Here is a 19,472-nt window from a genome sequence, read left to right as displayed (position 1 = left end):
GGCTTCTAGAATTATAGACACAATCAGTTCCTGCCAGTGGTCTAACACCTGTGGTCTAGCACCTGCATACTCTGACTCCTCCTCCCCCCACCTCCGGGCCTGGCTCTATTTTGGAAGATTTGTGCTTCAGGACTGTGAGTGCTTTAAGCAACAGTTACATTTTCCCTTTTTAGATTAGGGCAGTAAAAGCAGTACATTAAAGCGGGGTTGCTATGGTTGGGGTGCAGAAAACAGTGCAGAGCTACAAGTGGAGAAATTGTCCCAGTAAACAAAGAGGCAGTGTGTTTTTTCTCCTGAACTATGTATGCAAATACAAATGCAGGCCTACAAACAGACACACAGGGTGTTCTCTAAAAAAGAGAGGCGTACTCGTTATGTAGTGATTAGTGTGCACGCTATGGCACAAACATATTTAAGCAGCAGAGCGTCACCCCAGGGTCAGACTTGAACATTACTTCTGCAGGAGTCGGTCCTGATACATTATGGTTTCAACCTCACTGTCTTGTGGCCAATGCTGGATTTGACTTCTATGGACTTCACCGATTCACGGTGCGTCACACTTTCTCAACACTCATGCTGGAATTCCTTTGCATACTGTACTAATGGTGGCCCTGAATGATGCTTTTCCCATCTTCATCTTGAATCCTGGCTCGCAACATTATATGCTACTACTGACTTCTGCAATTGTATTCGCTCTCCCCTCTTGCTTCTCCACTCTTTTCCCTTTTTCCATCTCCTCCACTCCTCCTCTTACTTTCGTCTATGCACTTACTCTATCAGAATTGTGCCTAGACCTAGAATGATAGCAACCTCGTCTGTCTCCTCCTCCCTACCCTTACGTGTTTTTTTTCTCGTCCCTCCCACCCCCGCCCCACCCTTGCATGTTTTTTTTTCTCCTATGCCCCACCCCCACCTCCAGCACTATCTGAAATGTCGTCAGGACTAGTACGATAGTCGATTGTTTTGTTCCTCCACTCCCTTTCTGCACCCCTCTCCCTCACCTTTTGTTTTTCTCTGGCTCTACCAGAAATGTTGTCAGGCCTAGTATGGTAGTCGCCTGTCTGTTTCCACTCCATTCACACTCTCTGCCTCCCTTCCTTACTTAGGTCTTAGCTCTTGCACTCAGGCCGAGTATGATAGTTAATTTCACATCCTTACTGTTCATGGTCTGTAAGAATGCATTTGTATTTTCCCTCCCCTGCCTTGGAGGGCTTTGAAACACAGTTTATTTAGATAGCGCCTATACACAATCATATCATATATCAAGGCACTAATGAAAAAGTGGCCCACAACCACACACTACATTTCGTTACTATCCAGAAAAGACTTGGGTACTACCAGAGGTTTTTTTTTGGTACTAAACATTGCAAATAGTGCATTTGAAAGCATATTTTCTTAGTAACACTGGTTAAAACGAGTGTAGTAACTTGAAACTGAAGACTGCCCTATCCGCCGGTACCCACACAGAGAACCAGCTCCTTCGCAGATTGAAGAGCCAGCACTTGGGCAGCCAAGATTACTAGCAGTTTAAACAAACAGCAAGATTAGAACCTTTGAGGAACTCGACCAGCGAACCACTGACATTAAAGCACGGGATCCTGCAACTATCTAAAGCATTCAACATCCAGTTATCCAACTGAATTTTGCACTTCTACACCTTGTACAAAGCTATGGATCCCAGAAACCATCTGACCAAACCCAAGCAGAGGACCACATATTGAATCCACCGTGCCTTAATAAAGACCCTTAGGTCAAAACACGCGTGGGCTGTTCTGTTCCTTCGCCAATGCACTACGGCGTCAATTGTGACCTGTCACAAGGACAAGTCAGACAATGACGCAGCGCTAACGTGCCTTCACATTACTGACAAACAAAACAAAGGAGAGAACATCTTGACAAACACTGCAAGCGTTGCATTTGGTCCTTCTTTTCTCCAATTTATGAAACTGGCCCCTTACAACCATTCTTGGAAAAATAACCTTGCTCATATAGGCCATTCCGAGCCTTTCTCAACCACATTCCCAAACACATGTGTTATGGGAACACAGTAGATATGGCAGAAGAGATTGGGGATGGGATCATAATTAGGAGTGTTGTAGTTGACTGCTGGCGTTTCTCAGACCACCGTGGCAGTGGGTGACCGGACTATTTGGCCTGGCATCAAAACGGATGAGGCAGCCTATAAAGCAGCCTACAAGCACCAAGTCAGACTTCTCATTTCCCATTAAGCAAATACTTAGCACAGGGATCAGGGAACACCACAAAAGGTGATAATGATGTTAGGACATGGTGAGATCACCTAACACTGTGACCCCCTGCTAAAAGGAACATGACTCAGACAATCACACAAAAGTTATGGAGCATACAAGACAGAGGCAGTGATATCAAAGGAGATCCTCTCTATCTGGGGGTGTTAGGACAGACAGCCAGAGTGTTGGAGATCGAGCGAAGGAGGAGAACAGATGGGTATTGAGCACCTTAGCTCAGACCCTGACTAGTAAAACAGCACAGACAGCAAACGGTTCTAGCCCATCTCGTTGCAACGGCCATTGCCCCAGGGCAGGACAAAGACTGATATGTTTGGGATATTTCTTCTCTGTGAAAGATAGTGAGCTAAAGACTCTGGGTAAGTCTCTCGTAACCAGGACTAATGTCTGGCAGAGGGACTCCCAGGACCCCCCCTTGTTAATTTGCATATTTAAGTAACTTTGGGTCTCACCCTAAGTTACTAGGGGAATCCAGACGTGGACCCCTTGCTCACTATTCTTAGAGAGCCACAGATCCACCCTACTGATGAGGTCCAACCAGACCGAAACACGTGTCTGGGGTTTCTGTTGGTACTCTTGTTCAGAGGAGAATTGCCTAGCATTTCGGTGCTGGACTGCCCCAGGGCAGGATAAAGACTGATATGTTTGGGATATTTCTTCTCTGTGAAAGATAGTGAGCTAAAGACTCTGGGTAAGTCTCTCGTAACCAGGACTAATGTCTGGCAGAGGGACTCCCAGGACCCCCCCTTGTTAATTTGCATATTTAAGTAACTTTGGGTCTCACCCTAAGTTACTAGGGGAATCCAGACGTGGACCCCTTGCTCACTATTCTTAGAGAGCCACAGATCCACCCTACTGATGAGGTCCAACCAGACCGAAACACGTGCCTGGGGTTTCTGCTGGTACTCTTGTTCAGAGGAGAATTGCCTAGCATTTCGGTGCTGGACTGCCCCAGGGCAGGACAAAGACTGATATGTTTGGGATATTTCTTCTCTGTGAAAGATAGTGAGCTAAAGACTCTGGGTAAGTCTCTCGTAACCAGAACTAATGTCTGGCAGAGGGACTCCCAGGACCCCCCTTGTTAATTCCCATAATTATTGTGGCATTTATTTTTTATGGAGGGCAACTTCCAACACTGCAGTCACACCACCACTACCCTTAAAATCATTATTTTTTCCAGAAACCCCCACCCCCAAAATGCTGCAAAAAACAAAGGGAAATGGCCGTTGCACCAATTGCAGTGAAACGTCCATGATGAGGTTGGCCGGTTCGCAGCAGGCTGTAGAGAGCCACATGGGGGCAATAGCCTAGATACTGGCGTGGGCCAAAAAACCCAGAAGGGGAGTTTGCGGCTAGCCTTCTGGGCATATTTTCAACGGCCTGGTGGAAGCTAGAATCTACTAGATAAGGAGAAGGAGCATTGCTAGTAGGCTGGGGACTATACCCCAGAGCCATCTGGAGCCAGTGTACCGCAGAGAAAATAGGAAGCAAGATCCTGGTGCGAGCCCAGATGGGTGACCCTTGGCTGATGGGTGAGAATATCTTCAGTCTAACAAGCACCTGTGTGGAGTGAGTAAGGAGACAGTGCCAGGATGCTTTTGGGCAAACGTTGTGCTTTAGAAATGCAAAATCAATCCTTCCTGTTAATAATGATCAAGGGGGGGGGGGGGGAGTACAGATACTTGCTGTTGAGCATGTTCTGTGCGTAAAGCCAAGAAAGCACACTAGGCAATAAAAACATGGAACTTTGTGAAAGCCAAGAAAGCACTTTGGGCATTGACTGACCTCTTGAAACTTTATGTAAGATAGGTTACTCGAATCGAAGACTTGGTCCTACTAAACTGAGCATTTGCATTTTTTCTTGCGCACCTTCATCCTGACTATAAGTGGAAGCCTTTAGTGTTACAGTATAAAGCCCTAGTACCTTCATTAGCTCACTTGAACTCACTTAGAAGCGACTCCTAGGGCCAGAATACTCCACAGCACGAGCAAAATTCCCCACTTCTGGGAAGGACCAGGATTCACCTGGAGAAACAGCAGCCATTGGCATCACTGCTATTATGTTCCAATCCCTCACATGCACCGTTTATGTCGTGCATCCTAATGATTCCCTTAGGCATTCATCCAACCTATTATGTCATGCAAGTGTTGAACTTAATTCCCTGCAAGAGGAGTGTGTGGTTAATCTCACACTGTCACAATGCTTCTCACTGGTGGTAAGCGTGATAACAAGAGCATAGAAAGGTGCCCCTCTTGCCATGAGGGAGGAACAGATAAGGGGCCCATTTCTGTCCGCCTATGAAAGGGGGTTTAGGCCTGGAATAGAGTCTAGTGTGGGCTGGGCCAAAACTTTGACTAACGCCAATGTCGTTTGCAAATGTGATAACCCTGCAAAGCGAAAGAAAAATCTCAGAAAACGCGAAAATCGAGGTTTGATGTTAAAATGTCCCCAGAAAAAAGTATGTGAAAATGTGGTTAGCAAAAAGTCATTTTTTAAAAATGTAGTCAATCAACACAAAGTGTTGACTGACTACATGACTACATCCAAAGTGTGAAAATGTTGCCAACAATAAGGTCGACGAAACTGCTTTTTTAAATACACAAAAGTACAAGGCTTTAACACTAAATATCACCCAAACCTTGAATGAAACCTCGACAATCACCGGAAATCCATTACTAAACCTTCCCTGAACTCTAATTACAACCTTTATTTTACACCCTGAACTCTTACAGAAGCTAACCTTTCAGGGCGCTAAAGCATTTTATTTGTATGTTACACAATAGAAGATGAATAGAAAATGAACAGTGAACCTATCTCCAACCCCATCAAAGATTGCCACAAATAACATAGCCTTTATCCTAACCCAAACCCTTTCTCTAATACCAACGCTAGCCTTACCCTAACTGCTACTTCACCACTTACCCAAATGCTTACTTTACCCCAATCTCTAGGTTTATCTTTACTGTTACCCTTTGCCAACATAACCAGCAGAGGCGTAGACAGGGTAGGGCCTGAGCAGGCAAGGCCCACATAAAATCTGTAAATGCCCACTCAGCACGGCTGTGTGGGCATTTACAGGAGTAAAATGTCACTTGCAGTTGGCCGAACTACATTAGCTTCAGGCCCCACGCGATAAACAATACTGGCTATGCCTGTGATAACCAGCCTCCACATCCCTTTCTTGAACACTTACCCAAACCATTACTCCATTAGCCCTAGCCTTACAATACCTCCTACCACAACACTAACCCTGACATTTAATCTACCCTAACGATTACCCAAACCCAAACATCTTTACTCTAACCCCTATCCTTAGACTAACTTCTATCCTAATCCTAAACCAGGCACTCACAAGCCCACTAAGACCCCCCCCCCCCCCTTAACACTAACAATTACACTACCAGTACTACAGTTTTGGAAACTTTTCAGCTGTATTTATTGACTACTTTTTGCTTGGCAATATTTTCACTGCAGAGGTATTTTCACCACAACCTTTTCACTCACTGACTACATTTATGTTGTCTACATTTTCACTGGATACCAAATTCAACAAATACAAAATATCTCCCAAGACAAAGACATTTTATACAGGCTATTTTGCAATGTACCTTTCGTTTATGTGGCTTGCAATTATAGCAAGTTTGCTGCTGCGACTCATAAATAAATGGGAATTTCCCATCACCATCACAGCGTCGATGCATTTTGACAACGTAAACTGTAGAAACAGAGAAACAGAATTTGGCAAGGCAACCATTGAAAGAGAAATAACTGTACAGCAAGAAAATATCACAAGCATTACAATTCGAACCTTGGAGCCAATCAGGGAGCGAGGAACACAGGCTTTATCTACTGACTCGTGCACTCCAGCACTGCATCGGGAACCCCGCCCACAAGCTGTCCTGCAGTGCCACGTGCTCCATCTCCTGTCCCGCCAGTTCACTCCACTAACCACTCCGCCATACTTACTTGTTTAGAATGTCCGTTATGCCACCATGGAAATAGAAAAGATGTATTTTTTTTCGCTAATTTGCTCTTTTCACCAGTGCCTACTTCATTTGTTTTTTACAAATATTTTATGAAGGATGATTGTCAAGTACCGTTTCCTCATAAAAAAATACTTTGACATTAGTAAAGCACAGCTTCTCATGGGGAGGAATGACAATAACGCCTTCAGTGGTGGATCGTACCAGAAGGCATCAGGAGGGGTTGCACTCATATCTGAGGTGTCGGCTTAACTTATGTAGCGTAGATATTGGCGGCACAGTAGTGTTGCTAAGGTTACATGACACGTTACATAAGAAAATCTAAGAACATTGTTCTCTGTAAATTTTTAACTGGTCCGAAAATGTTCACCAAAGTTGGCTTAAAATAGGTGTGGTCGCATACGATCACACTTGCCCAATTTGGTGGAATTTGATTAACGTGTTCCTGCCGAAACAAGCATTTGGGTGGCTTCTTTAAGTCTAGTGCTTATTTCTTGGTGGAGTTGGCATTTTTTTTAATGAATGCTTCCGATTGGTTTTGACTAACCCTTTAAGTGTATTGCAATTACAATCCAATATATACACGTACACAAATGCACACGTGCATATGGTTTCACAGTATATTGGTCAGGAGCGTCTCAGCAGAATGCCTATCCGAACCCCATACTCAACAATGACTTAGTTCCATTGATGGCCTGGTACTATGAACTGGCCAGTATTATCTGTGACTCAGAACAAACAAGTGGCATATAATGAACAGTTGCACAGTTTTATCAGAAGACAGTAATATAGGGGGCAATTACTAGTGGTTCAATTTTCCCTATGAATCAACATTACTGGTGGGTCAGTTTTGTCTGCGGCCCAATGTTATTACTAGCTCATTATCACCAGTGCGTCAATACTACCAGCGCATAATTATCATCATTACTTCGGTTATATTAATGGATCTGTGTGATTAAGTGTCTAAGTATTATCTCTTGCTCAATGCTTTGTCAATTTTGTCTGTGCTTCCATTTCATCAATGCATCAGTATTATATGCCTCAGTATGATAAATGACTCAGTGCCTCACTAATATTAGTGGTGGTCAATACTATTCGTGGCTCATTGTTATCAATGAGCGGTGTAAAATCTCTGTCCCAGTAGAATGTTCATCGGTTAGTCAATTGCATCAGTGGCTCAGAGTTATTAGTGCTTTCTATGACTCTATCATCAATTAATCAGCATGATCAATGGCTCAGTACAACCTAGTCAATAGGATTCCCTGCGCTTATGCCAACGCCCTTCCATGAGGTGTTTGGCTGTGCCTCACTGTCCCCTCCCTCTGCCACACTGTCTTCCCTTTCCTCAGATTTCTTGGTTTGCCACACTACTGAAATATGCAGATTTTTACTTGGTAAGTGTTAGGGAGAATTGTCTCCTTAGGCTGAATTTCCTAACCTAGTGAGTCCCCCAGCAGCTTTGGTGGATTTCTGGAGTTTGTTTTTTTCTCCAGACAAGAGTGAGACTCTTTTTCTGCCACTCTTGGACATGATTTATGGTGTTCCTTTGACTGTTTATGTGTTTTATGGGCTACGGGGTCCTTTACTGCATAGAGTCTCATGTTTTTTTCCTATGTGTGTTACACAGCACCCTCCGTGCAGTGACACAGGGGTGTCATAGTGACACCCCACCATAGACTCCATACCCTGGGACTGACTACCGTCTCCCAGGGCATGTAAAGTCACCATTGGCTTTACTAGTCGCAAATTATTAACAGAAACCAGTACAAACCATCATATTGTGGACGTACTGGTCGGGGCAATTCGATTGCCCCGGGGTCTGTTAGTTGAGGGGGCACGTCTCCATCCCCCCGGATCGAGTTTTGGCTGGTGGCAGTGGATACTACTTTTTATATTCGACCGCGAATATATCCCTATGGGATTTTCCCACTGTTCGAGGCTACCAACTTTAATTATTTAATTTTCATAGCCTCGAACATACCGCCGGTTTATTTATTTAATATTAATTCGCCGGTTGGTATTTTTTGCCAGGACTCTATTCTAAAATAGCGTTTGTGTTCTCTTCTGTGACTCCAACCCAAGTTGAGCCCTTTGTTCCACTTTTTGGCGGGCTTCTCCACAGAAGCCTCCAAAAGTGGTGCCACTCTGTCTGGGTACCACAGGGGGTGTGGGAGGGGGCTTAGGCACCCTGGACTGAGTTACCTTGGTAACTCAAGTCGCACTCGTGTGTGATTGGCCCAAGTGGTGAGCCGGCCGGCTCACCACTTAGCATGTTTGATTGACAGCTAGGCTGAGTGAATGGGGGTGTGCTGCATAAAAGCAGGGCTTTGGGGACTGGAACTTCAGAAGTCGCCACAGGACCTGAGAATCCGACGAGGGAGAAGCTGAGCCGACCTACCACGACGACACCACCGGTGGAGCCCTCCAGAACCGACTCACCACTTCCCGACGACAGAGAAGATCTCCCGGCTGGAGAGGCTTCTTCCCCTGACTGGTGGGCACAACCAGTTTACCTTCTTTTCCTTGCATCCCAAGGCCTCTTGTGGTCGAATTGCCCGTGCCAAGCACCCTGGAAACCGGATAGCCACTTACCATTGGACCGCGAATAAAAGGACTGCTCCTTTTACCTGAGAACTCTGTGGCTGGTTTCTTCCCTGGCAGTGCAACGGACTCCTGTCTTCCTCCCCGACGAGATCCTCTCTTCCCCCGGACGAAGCAACGACTTGCATCCGCTGCCAGGAACAACTGCCCCCGCTGGAGTATTCTCACCACTTTAAGGTACCGTGTCCGCCAGGCCTCCCTTTCTAAAGATTGCTACAAGGTAATAATAATCCCTTAACCTTCTGAACTGGGCTGGCCGCCTTGACCATCTAACTAGTCCCTTTCTTTTGGTCCAACTCTTTTTGAACCTTTTCAAGACTTTTGTGCACTTCAACCGTGTGACCTTGGACACATTTCGTTCTGATCCTCTTAAAGTGGATCCGGCCTTCTGAACTCTAACTTCACGGTTTTGGTGCTTATTTCCCCCATACAGTTCTTTTTTTTCTTCCCATTTTTGTGGCCAGATTCAAATCTATGGTCCAGGAGTTCCCAGTATCGATCCCCTCCCGCCGGGCAAATGTTTTCGAGAGAAGTGTGGCCAGTTCAGTCCTGGAGGGTGGTGCTTTTGCCTTCCAGTGTATGACCAGGAGTTTGCACGTGGTGAAGAGTATAAGGCCCATGAGTTTGCGCGTTAGTGCGTCTGTGTACCAGTTCATCTAGTCTGCCCCTAGTAGCATCGCATTGGGGGTGTAAGCGATGTCTGCCCCATCTGTGTCTGAGAGCTGTCTGTGTACTCTGCGTCAGTATGGGGGAGGGCGGGGCAGGACCACAGCACGTGTCCCATGGTAGCAATATTGTTGCAGCCTCTCCAGCATACTGTGGTGGGGGTCAGGCCCATTTTATAAAGCTTAACTGGGATGTAGCATAGTCTCTGTAGGATTTTGTACTGGATCTCTCTCTGTTTTTGAAACTTAGGGAGATCGTTGGGATGGCAGTAAAACAGTTATGGATGTCTTCAAGTCTCTCTTCCGTGCCTCAATCATCGACAACCAACCTTCCATTCCTTCCTTGCGAATCTCTCCTCGTTAAACTATCCCTCTCCCCGTCGCTCTCACACAGCTTCCTAATAATCTACAGACCGCCTGGCTACGATAGACAATTCGCAAACAACCTCTGTGACTCTATTACCACCCCTCAACTAAACCATGCCAATCTCACCCTTCTTGGAGACTTCAACATATGGCTTGACATCCCCACCAACCCTATGACACACTCTCTGGTTGACGGTTTAGACGCAATGAAGCTCCAACCCCACATAAATGGCCCGACTCACTATAAAGGACACACTCTTGATGCCATCTTTAGCTCCAACAACCGGATTAATTTAAACCCACCCACCCCTATCATCTGGTCCGATCACTTCATTCGCTCTTTCACCATTCGCTCACCTGATCCCCTTTGCGTACTCGAATCGGAACCTCCGAATCTATGCAAATGCTGGAAAAAAACTAATAAATCGCGCCAGACCTAGCCGACGCCCTCCTCCAGTGTCCACCACCTACCTGCCAACTCAATAAACAACTAACCCCTGACGCCTTTGACTCGTGGCTCAATGCATCTCTGATGCGGCTCACTCCCTCTTGCAAACCATCAACACGCCTTGGCCTTTTACCCAGATGGTTCAATCCGGAGTTGAAGACCACTAAACAACTATACAAATACCTAGAAAGCAAATGGCAGAATAACAAAACCCAGGAGAGCAAGGCCACCTTGGCCAGACAACTATCAGTACAAGGCCGAAATCCGGAAAGCAAAAAAAGCCCACTACAACTCCAGAATCCTAAACTGAAAAAATCCAAGCAAAGAACTCCACAAAATCATCTCTGAATTCACAAAACCCGCTTGCACCACCCCACTCCCTCCCAATCACTATGCGACTCACTCTCCCTCCACTTTTACACCACAGCCCTTGAAAGAACAAATACTCTAGCCACCAAGCTAGCTCTCTTACATCCACCAGACAATACTTCCCCCATACCGCCCAGTCCATCGGCTGCGACCACTACCCGACCAACGTTCGAATCCTTTAGTTCAATATCTCCAGAGCAATTTCTCAAACTTCTATCTGCCCGCAAACCATCCGGCTCTCCGCTGGACCCTTGCCCAGCCACAACCCTCAAAGAAATGTTCGCTTCCACCTGCGCAGGAGAACACGCAAGATCCATCATAAATGCCTCCTTATCCTCTGGTATCTTTCCCGACGCATTCAAAACGGTTCATGTCAAACCGCTAATTAAAAAACCTTTGCTCGACCCTCTCGAGCCCAAAAACTACCGCCCCATCTCAAAAACCAGGTTCCTTGCCAAACTCATTGACCGAACCGCCTACTCCCAACTAAATGCCTTTGTCAAAACCAACAACCTCTTTGACCCCTCACAATCAGGTTTCAGAGCCCGTCATGGAACCAAAACCACCCTAACCTCAATCTGGGATGACCTTAAAATGACAGCAGACTCTGCAAGATGCGCCCCACTAATCCTTCTTGACGTATCCGCCGCCTTTGACACAATCAACCACCCAATCCTCCTAGACCACCTCCACTCCCTAGGAATCACTCTTAAATGGATAGCTTCATTTCTCAAAGACAGGTTCCAAATAACGATACTCTCCACCTATACCTCCCAAGCCAGACCAGTCGACACAGGAGTCCTACAAGGAGCATGCCTATCCACCCTCCTATTCAATCTCTACTTGATCACCCTCCCACCGATAATTCGTTCACACAACATCCTGTGCTACAACTACGCCGACGACACTCAACTAATTCTAAAACTCCTGAACTCAAAACCCAACTCCCGACCTGACCTGGTCTCCTGCCTCCTTGACATAGAACTCTGGATGTCCCAAAGCCACCTCTTGTTAAACCCCTCCAAAACAGAAATCATCGTATGTGGCAACTCAGAACTTCTTCCGCACCCGCTACCTTGGCCATCCGCCATGGGCAACTCACCGACCCCCTCCAACTCAGTGAAAAATCTTGGATGCACCCTTGACTCTGATCTAACACTCGCGCCAAGTCAACAACGTCTCAAAGTCCTGCCACTACCACCTTAAAACCCTTAGGCGCATCTTTCCATATCTCTCCTTTTCCAACAGACTCCCCGCAGTCCAATCAATCGTTATATCAAGACTGGACTACGCAAACCCCCTATACCTCGGAGTCCGCGCGTACCAACTGAATAAACTCCAAAGGGCACAAAATGCGGCTGCCAAATTGCTACTTGCGCTCGGCCCAAGAGACCACATCTCCCCAGCCCTTAAAACGCTGCAATGGCTCCCAGTAGCCCGAAGGGTGACCTTCAAAACCTTATGCATCTCCCATCGAGCACTGCATAAAACAGGACCTCAATATCTTCAAGACAAGCTAAAACCCTATCACCCCCCTCGCACCCTGAGATCAAGCCAGCCGGCCTCCTAGTCATACCAAAGACAAACTCAGCCAGGTTAGGTGGATCATCATTCTCAGCCTTGGCGCCCTCGCTATGGAACTCACTTCCACCCCACATTCGCCTAACCGAGGATTTAACGTCTTTCCGCAAACTGCTGAAAACCTGGCTCTTCCCCTAAAAACCAACCTGTACCAAATAACCCAAACAGACTAACAGCAACTCAATGATACCAATCCAACAAACTACCTGATCCAAGAAATTGACAGCCAATAATCCCCAATAGAAACTAGAAGGACAACCAGAATTAAACGAATAAAGTAGATCAAAGCAGTGAAATGGTTAATAAGAGTAAATCTTACGGAATCAGTAATAAGATTTAAACTCCTGAAATAGACAGAATTGCACGACGAGTGAACAAAGTGAATGGCATGGATGAAATAGTTAGAATAGATGAAGCAGGTGAACCAGATGCGCTGAGTGGATGAATGCATGAATGGAAGAACAGATAACTATATAGTTTGAATGAATGCGGAAATCGAATGAAAATGTAGATCAGATGAGTGTATAGAATGGATAAACATATTTAGCGGATGAGTGTGTAGAGCGAACGAGCGTGTAGCGCGGATTAGTGCGTAAACACAGTGAAGCGAGTAGAACGCAGGAATACGTAAGCCTGATGAATGTGCAGAATGGATGAGCGTAAACCGGATGAGTGTGTAGAACAAATGAGTATGTGGAGCAGATGAGTAGGTAGAGCGCGCGAGTGTGGATAGCAGATGAATACAGAAGCGTAGAGAGTGTGTAGATAGCCGGAGCAGATGAATGTATAGAACGGTTGGGTCTATAGAGAGAAATAAGTGTATAGGGCAGAAGAGTGTATAGGGCGGAAGAGTGTATAGGAAGGATGGGCGTATATGGAGCAGATGGGCGTATATGGAGCAGATGGGCGTATATGGAGCGCAGGGGCGTATGGGGCGCAGGGGCGTATGCGGCGCAGGGGTGTATACGGCGCAGGGGTGTATGCAGCGCATGGGTAAATGCAGCGCATGGGTGTATGGAGCGCATGGGTGTATGGAGCGCATGGGTGTATGGAGCGCATGGGTGTATGGACCAGATGAGTATATGGAGAAGATAAGTATGCAGAGCAGATGAAGGTATAGAACAGATGAGTGTACGAGATGAATATATAGAACAGGATATTGCTGCTGGATGCGTGAAAAAAACGAATACTTAAAGCGGATGAGTGCGGGGAGGGGATGAGTACATGGAGTGGACGAGTGCGTGATGCGGTTGAGCGCGCAGAGGGAAAGAGTGTGCAGAGGGAAAGAGCGTGCAGAGGGAAAGAGCGTGCAGAGGGAAAGAGCGTGCAGAGGTGGGGATGAGCGTGCAGAGGTGGGGATGAGCGTGCAGAGGTGGGGATGAGCGTGCAGAGGTGGGGGATGAGCGTGCAGAGGTGGGGGATGAGCGTGCAGAGGGGGGACGAGCGTGCAGAGGGGGGATGACGGGGGATGAGCGTGCAGAGGGGGGATGAGCATGCAGAGGGGGGGATGAGCGTGCAGATGGGGGGGGTGAGCATGCAGATGGGGGGGGGGTGAGCGCGCAGAGGGGGGATGAGCGCGCAGAGGGGGGATGAGCGCGCAGAGGGGGAGATGAGCGCGCGGAGGGGGAGATGAGCGCGCAGAGGGGGAGATGAGCGCGCAGAGGGGGAGATGAGCGCGCAGAGGGGGAGATGAGTGCGTAGAGAGGGTGAGTGTGTACATAGGGGGTAGAGAGGGGGAGTGCGTAGCACGGATGAGTGCGTAAATCTCAGAGAAGCGAGTAGAATGCAGAACGGATGAGCGCAAACTGCATGAATGTGTAGAACAGTTGAATATGTGGAGCGGACGAGTATGTAGAGCCCACGAGTGTGGATAGTGGATGAATGCGGAAGTGCGGAGAGTGTGTAGATCGCCGGAGCAGATGAATATATAAACCTGGCGAATGTACAGAGCACATGCGTGTATAGAGCACATGAGCGTATGGAGTGGATGAGCGTAGGGAGCGGATGAGCGTAGGGAGCGGATGGAGCGGATGTGTCAATGGAGCGGATGAATGCATGGAGCCGATGAGTGTATGGAGCGGATGAGTGTATGGAGCGGATGGGTATGCACAAGAGTACATGCGTGGGGTGGACAAGAGGGCATGCATGGGGCGGACAAGAGGGCATGCGTGGGGTGGACAAGAGTGCATGTGCGGGACAGACTAGAGCGCGCGTGGCAGACAGGAGTATTGGACGGACTGGAGCGCATAGAATTGCATGACGTATATAGTATGGCTTAGAATGCAGAGAGCGTTTAAAGAGCATATAACCCATCATATCACACCACCACGCTTACTCTCCCCTTTACATCACCACTCAACTAGAACACAGATATACTATGACACCATTCGGTATAACTGTTCTCATACCAACATCCGCTGCTCACTGCACATCATTCTAAGTAAACACTGCTGGTTTCACACCCCCCAGCCAGGCGTTCTCCTCAGGCCTAACGCAGCCACAGCCGTTCTGGGTGAAACCCGCCAGAACAAACACATTCTCCTGATCTCTCAACCACCACACCTACGGCTAAGAAGCAGCTATTACACGAATACCGCACGAGCTGCACACCTACCCGGTGCTCACATGCACCTTTGACTCTCTCTACTCTCTCTACTGATCTGAACTTCGGTTACGAAGGGCGTTCAACCTACCAGCGCCTTCAGACCATACCAATGGTACATAAGGCGCTATATAAGTGCAAACTAACATAACATAACATATACGAATTGGTACTCCAAGGTCCTCAGTCGATGTTATTGCTAGTGTGTGATTTCTGCACATATTGTTGGGGATTGACAGTAGAATGTGCGAAGACGAGGGAAGACATTAATGTGCTGTTCCATTTCTTTCTCGCAGGGGGTAGGAGGCAGGATTCTTTGGATGTGTGCCTACGGATCGTAGTCTGTATGGTGCAGTAGCGAAGCCAGTCCCCCGAGCCTAGTCCCAGTATGTAGCATGCTGCTTGGAATTGCATTAGGGTCCCCTCCTCTGTAATGTCTATTATCCGTATTTTTTCCCAATCCCCTTTCTGCTTGTAGTGTACCTTCTTTGCTTGCCCATATGATAGTACGGACCGTATGCTAACGCATGCTGGTGCTTTCCATGTTCGGAACCTATGTCTGGCTCTGAGTCTGTGCCATTGGTTTATGGTCGGTCCTACTACTGGGTGTAGTTTAATTTTCGGCGGGAGTTTATGTGGTGGTATAGACATGATCTCTATTGGAGAAAGCGGGGCCATCGGGGCCAGTTCCACGGCCCTCCAGCTGGTGTCGTCATTCGTATCTAGCCAGCATTTCATCCAGCAAATTTGGGCTGCTTTGTGGTAGGCTTTTAATGAAGGGGTGCTGGTTTAGGGATCAATGCTCGGTGTACCCTCTCAATGATGAGCTCTTGTGCATTGGTCATATGTAGGGAATCTCTGAAAAAGTCCTACACCTATGCTTCCAGATCTGACCCTTCAGCGTTTTCCGAGAGTCCGACCATCCTGGGGTTATTTTTTAGAGATCTGTTCTCTTGGTCCTCAATCTTGTCCCCTAGCCTTTGTACTTTCCGGATGACCCCATCCAGGTCTGTCGCTGTAGTTGCTTGGTTGTCTTCAATTGCGCTGATGCGTTGTTCATTATCTGTTGTCCTCTCTACTTGGGCAGAGAGTTGACTCTGTACGTCTTGAAGGTCGCACTTTATGTCTTGAACTGTTGTTTCTCCTGGGTCCTCTGGCCTATTAATGTCATTTTGGCCAGTATGGCCTGGAGCTGCGTCTGGACATCCATTTCAATGTGGTTTCTGGCAGATCATCTTGGTAAACTGCCAAGCTGTGTGGCGTCAGAGGTATCTTTCAGGCCTGGGGTTTGACCGTCCTGTTGCATGCCCCCCACTTTTCTCTGCGGTATGTGCCTTTATTCACACGTGCTGGGTGGGTGGTATTATTCTGTAGGCGTTCAGGTAGTTGCTGTGCAGCTTGTCCATCTGAACGGCGTGGGGTCTGATCCACTCTTGGATCTGCTTAGTTTGGAGATCGCGGGATTCAGCGCTCCCCTGCTGCTATGTACCGTTGCTCTCGAGGGTGATGGAGTGAGTGGATTTTATTTGGGGTTTGTGCCAGGGTTGTAGCCTCACCTACGTTGGAGGGTGGGCTATTGGTATGCAGTCTTATTGGCAAGCTGCATTATCCCCCCCCCTAACCACACCTGGGTTGAGGTTCGTTGGCTGGGATGTCAGGGGGGGGGGGTGGGTGCCTCCGTTCAGGTCTGGGGCTGTTACACCCTTCTGCGTGCTAGGCGATGATGCATGTTTTGCTCATCTCCTGCGTGGGCCCCCTGCGCCTCCCCATGTCCTGTCCGTTGCTCTGGTGTCCGACTACCGTGACCACACAAGGTCCAAGGGTGCGGGGGGTGTTGGCACCCCTTTTATCTGCCTCAGCGAATATGCATACAATACTCACCCAGCCGTGCCTCAGGTATGGCAGCGGTTCAGTCGCCCGACTATTGGGCCTCTGGCAGCTCCCGCTCCGCAGTGCACTTACTTGGGAATAGCGTTGGTGGGAGCCGCCCGTCTGGCTTGAGTTACCGGTCCTGGCATTGTGATCTGCGTAGGAGCGATCATCTCTGCTCTCACGAGTTGTCAGGGCCTCCAGCTGCAATATGCAATGCACAATAGTTCCTGAGTCCGGTTTAACCTGTACGCGGCCACTGGTTCACGGGTGCCTCCTGCGACCTGTGTCCTGGTTCTGCGATCGGGAGGCGATGCACACCACAGCCGTGAGGCGCTTCTTCCCGTCTCTGTCACTGTCAATTAGCGTTTGTGCGGGTGCATTTCTCGCCCCCCCCCCCCTTGCGAGCTGGGTCGCCTGTCCACCACATGACTGCCTGTTCCGATCGACAGCAGCTTGCTGTGCTACAGAGTCTGGTGGCCTGGTCCTCTCCTGTATTGTTGGTAGTCAGCATCCGACGCCGGAGTGTGATTGTCATTTGCGTGTCTACCTTTGGTGGAAGCACAGGCCGCCTGTACGTATTACAGCCCCTCGTACCAAATCTTGTGTGTGGCTCTCTTTAGAAATTCGTCCACGCCTTCTCTGGATATTCTGACTCACATTTCCTCCATATCTAGTCGAATGAAGCATTCTGAAGGAATAGTTCTCGTCGGATCATGCCATTGTTAGCTGGAGCTCTGTCAGCCCATGGCCAACTTGCTTGGGCTCTCGAGTGCCCCTAGTTGTGTAATTTCTAATTAGTCTAGTAAAGGTTCTAGAGCAAGTACGTAGAGAAACAGGGATAGCAGACAGCCTCGTCTGATGCCTCTGTTTAGGAGGAATAAAGGGGAAATTGTGTTGCTGACAGTTATGGAAGCTTTAGGAGAATGGTATAGGTCAGTTATAAGTTTGATGAGTCACTAAAACCATGCCAAATGTTTTAAACATTAAATCCCATGCTAAGCGATTGAAATCTTCTTCTGCGTTCAACCTCATTAAAAGCAATTCAATGGTAGGGTTAGCAACCGAGAGAATGTCTGTGACAAGTCTAGTATTTGCGTTGGTGCGTCTATTCTTAAAATAAAAATAAAAACAACCAAGTGGGTTTTATTGTCATGAAAGATAGACATTTTTCTGACCTAAAAGCAAGGATTTTAGCAGAAATGTTACAATCGATGTTGAATAAGGATATGGGCTTGTACTTTTTGAGGTCTGCGGGGTCTTTATTTTTTTTCGGTAAGACAATATAATGTTTTCTTCCCTAAAAGTGCCAGAGGGTAGGGCTTTATAGCAAAAGTGGTCATATAAGCTAAGTAGATTTGGGGTTAAAATATTTGTAAAGGTTTGATAAAATTCTACTGGGAGGCCATCTGGATCAGGGGATTTCCTTTTTTCATAGAAGAGATTGCATTCACTATTTCTGGCATAGTGTTTGGAGAGTCTAGGCCCTTCAGAAGATTTGTGTTAAGTTTCATTTTATGAATATTTACAAATAATCTATTTCTGCTTGGATGTTGGGGTTTGTAGAATTTTCAGAAATGTAGCGTGCATGGTATTAGTCTGCGAAGACCTGAGCAATTTCCGAGTCTGTGCAGGGATCGAAATTGTCAGGAGCTGGGAGCTATGTAGCTCCTGGTTCTTGCCAAGGGGAACCTGGTTAACTTGAAACCAAGAGCTACCAGGAGATACTTGCAACACCCCATGCCAGTGGTGCAATACAAACATAGCTATGTGATATTAACTGTGTGTAGGTTTGGGAATGTGTATAACAGATCTTAACAGACATCTAAGAGACATTTAAAGCATAATGGACAAAAGGTTAGTTTGCATCTCATTCACTGTGTACTAGCTCCTGGTTCCCCAGACGAAGCTCTTGCTTAAAAGGTGATGTCCGATACCCAGGAGCAGCTTTTTGCTCCTTGTTAACCTATCCCAATTTCGACCCCTGCTGTGGTGCATGTTTTGTCACTCCAGTTCCTAGTGGATTACATTTTTGATTTTTCTTTTTTACCTTTTAAGTAACTCACCAAGAGTCTGACTGCTTTATTTAAGCCACCATATTTTGCCTTAATATTAAGTAGTGTTATGTTAGCCGCGGCAGTAGATATTTTATTGAAATCAACCTTTGATTTCACCATATCTTTTTTTAGGGTAGAGTCTGAATTGTCTAGCTGGAACTGTTTCTCTAGCTGTTTGATGATTTTGAGAGGGAATCCTGTAACTCTTTCTCATAGTTAATTTTTTTTCAAAGCTACTCTACTGATCATTTCTCCTCTCAAAGTCACTATGGAGGCGTCCCAAGTTATTTCCATATTAGCTAGATCAGGTCGATTAAGTAAAAAAAAGAAATTGGTTCTCTTTGGTGAAACTTGTATCTTTAAGAAGTGCTGTGTTTAGTCACCATCTTTTATTTTGGTTTTCGGTGAAGTTAATATCCAATACGATTAAGATGGGTGCATGGTCGGAAAGGACAATTGGTCCTATGTTGGTATCAACCATCTGATTCCTGATGCGGGAGCCCACAAGGAAGTAATCAATTCTAGATTATGATTGGTGAGAGTTAGAGTAGAATGTGTAATCGAACTCGTCTGGATTCCATAACCTCCCTATGCCGATAAAATGGAGTTTCTCTACCATTTATATCAGAGACTTATCAGCTTTCCAGCCCAAGAAACTTACTT

The 19,472-nt window shown here is 46.9% G+C and overlaps 1 protein-coding gene across 3 annotated transcripts in view; it reads right to left on the bottom strand.

Moving 5' to 3' along the window:
• GTF2H3 (general transcription factor IIH subunit 3) overlaps nucleotides 1-19,472 on the bottom strand; it is an 89,170-nt gene that overhangs the window by 40,605 nt on the left and 29,093 nt on the right. For all 3 annotated transcript variants that reach the window (XM_069619690.1, XM_069619691.1, XM_069619689.1), the window contains exon 3: nucleotides 5,877-5,983. In XM_069619690.1, coding sequence (XP_069475791.1) covers nucleotides 5,877-5,983 — 107 coding nt within the window. The remainder of the gene's footprint in view (nucleotides 1-5,876; nucleotides 5,984-19,472) is intronic.

The sequence above is a fragment of the Ambystoma mexicanum genome, chromosome 10, assembly GCF_040938575.1.
Source record: "Ambystoma mexicanum isolate Mex_15411 chromosome 10, UKY_AmexF1_1, whole genome shotgun sequence".
Taxonomy (NCBI): domain Eukaryota; kingdom Metazoa; phylum Chordata; class Amphibia; order Caudata; family Ambystomatidae; genus Ambystoma; species Ambystoma mexicanum.
The sequence above is the reverse complement of the archived record's forward strand: the minus strand, read 5'-3'. Positions and strand labels throughout refer to the sequence as shown.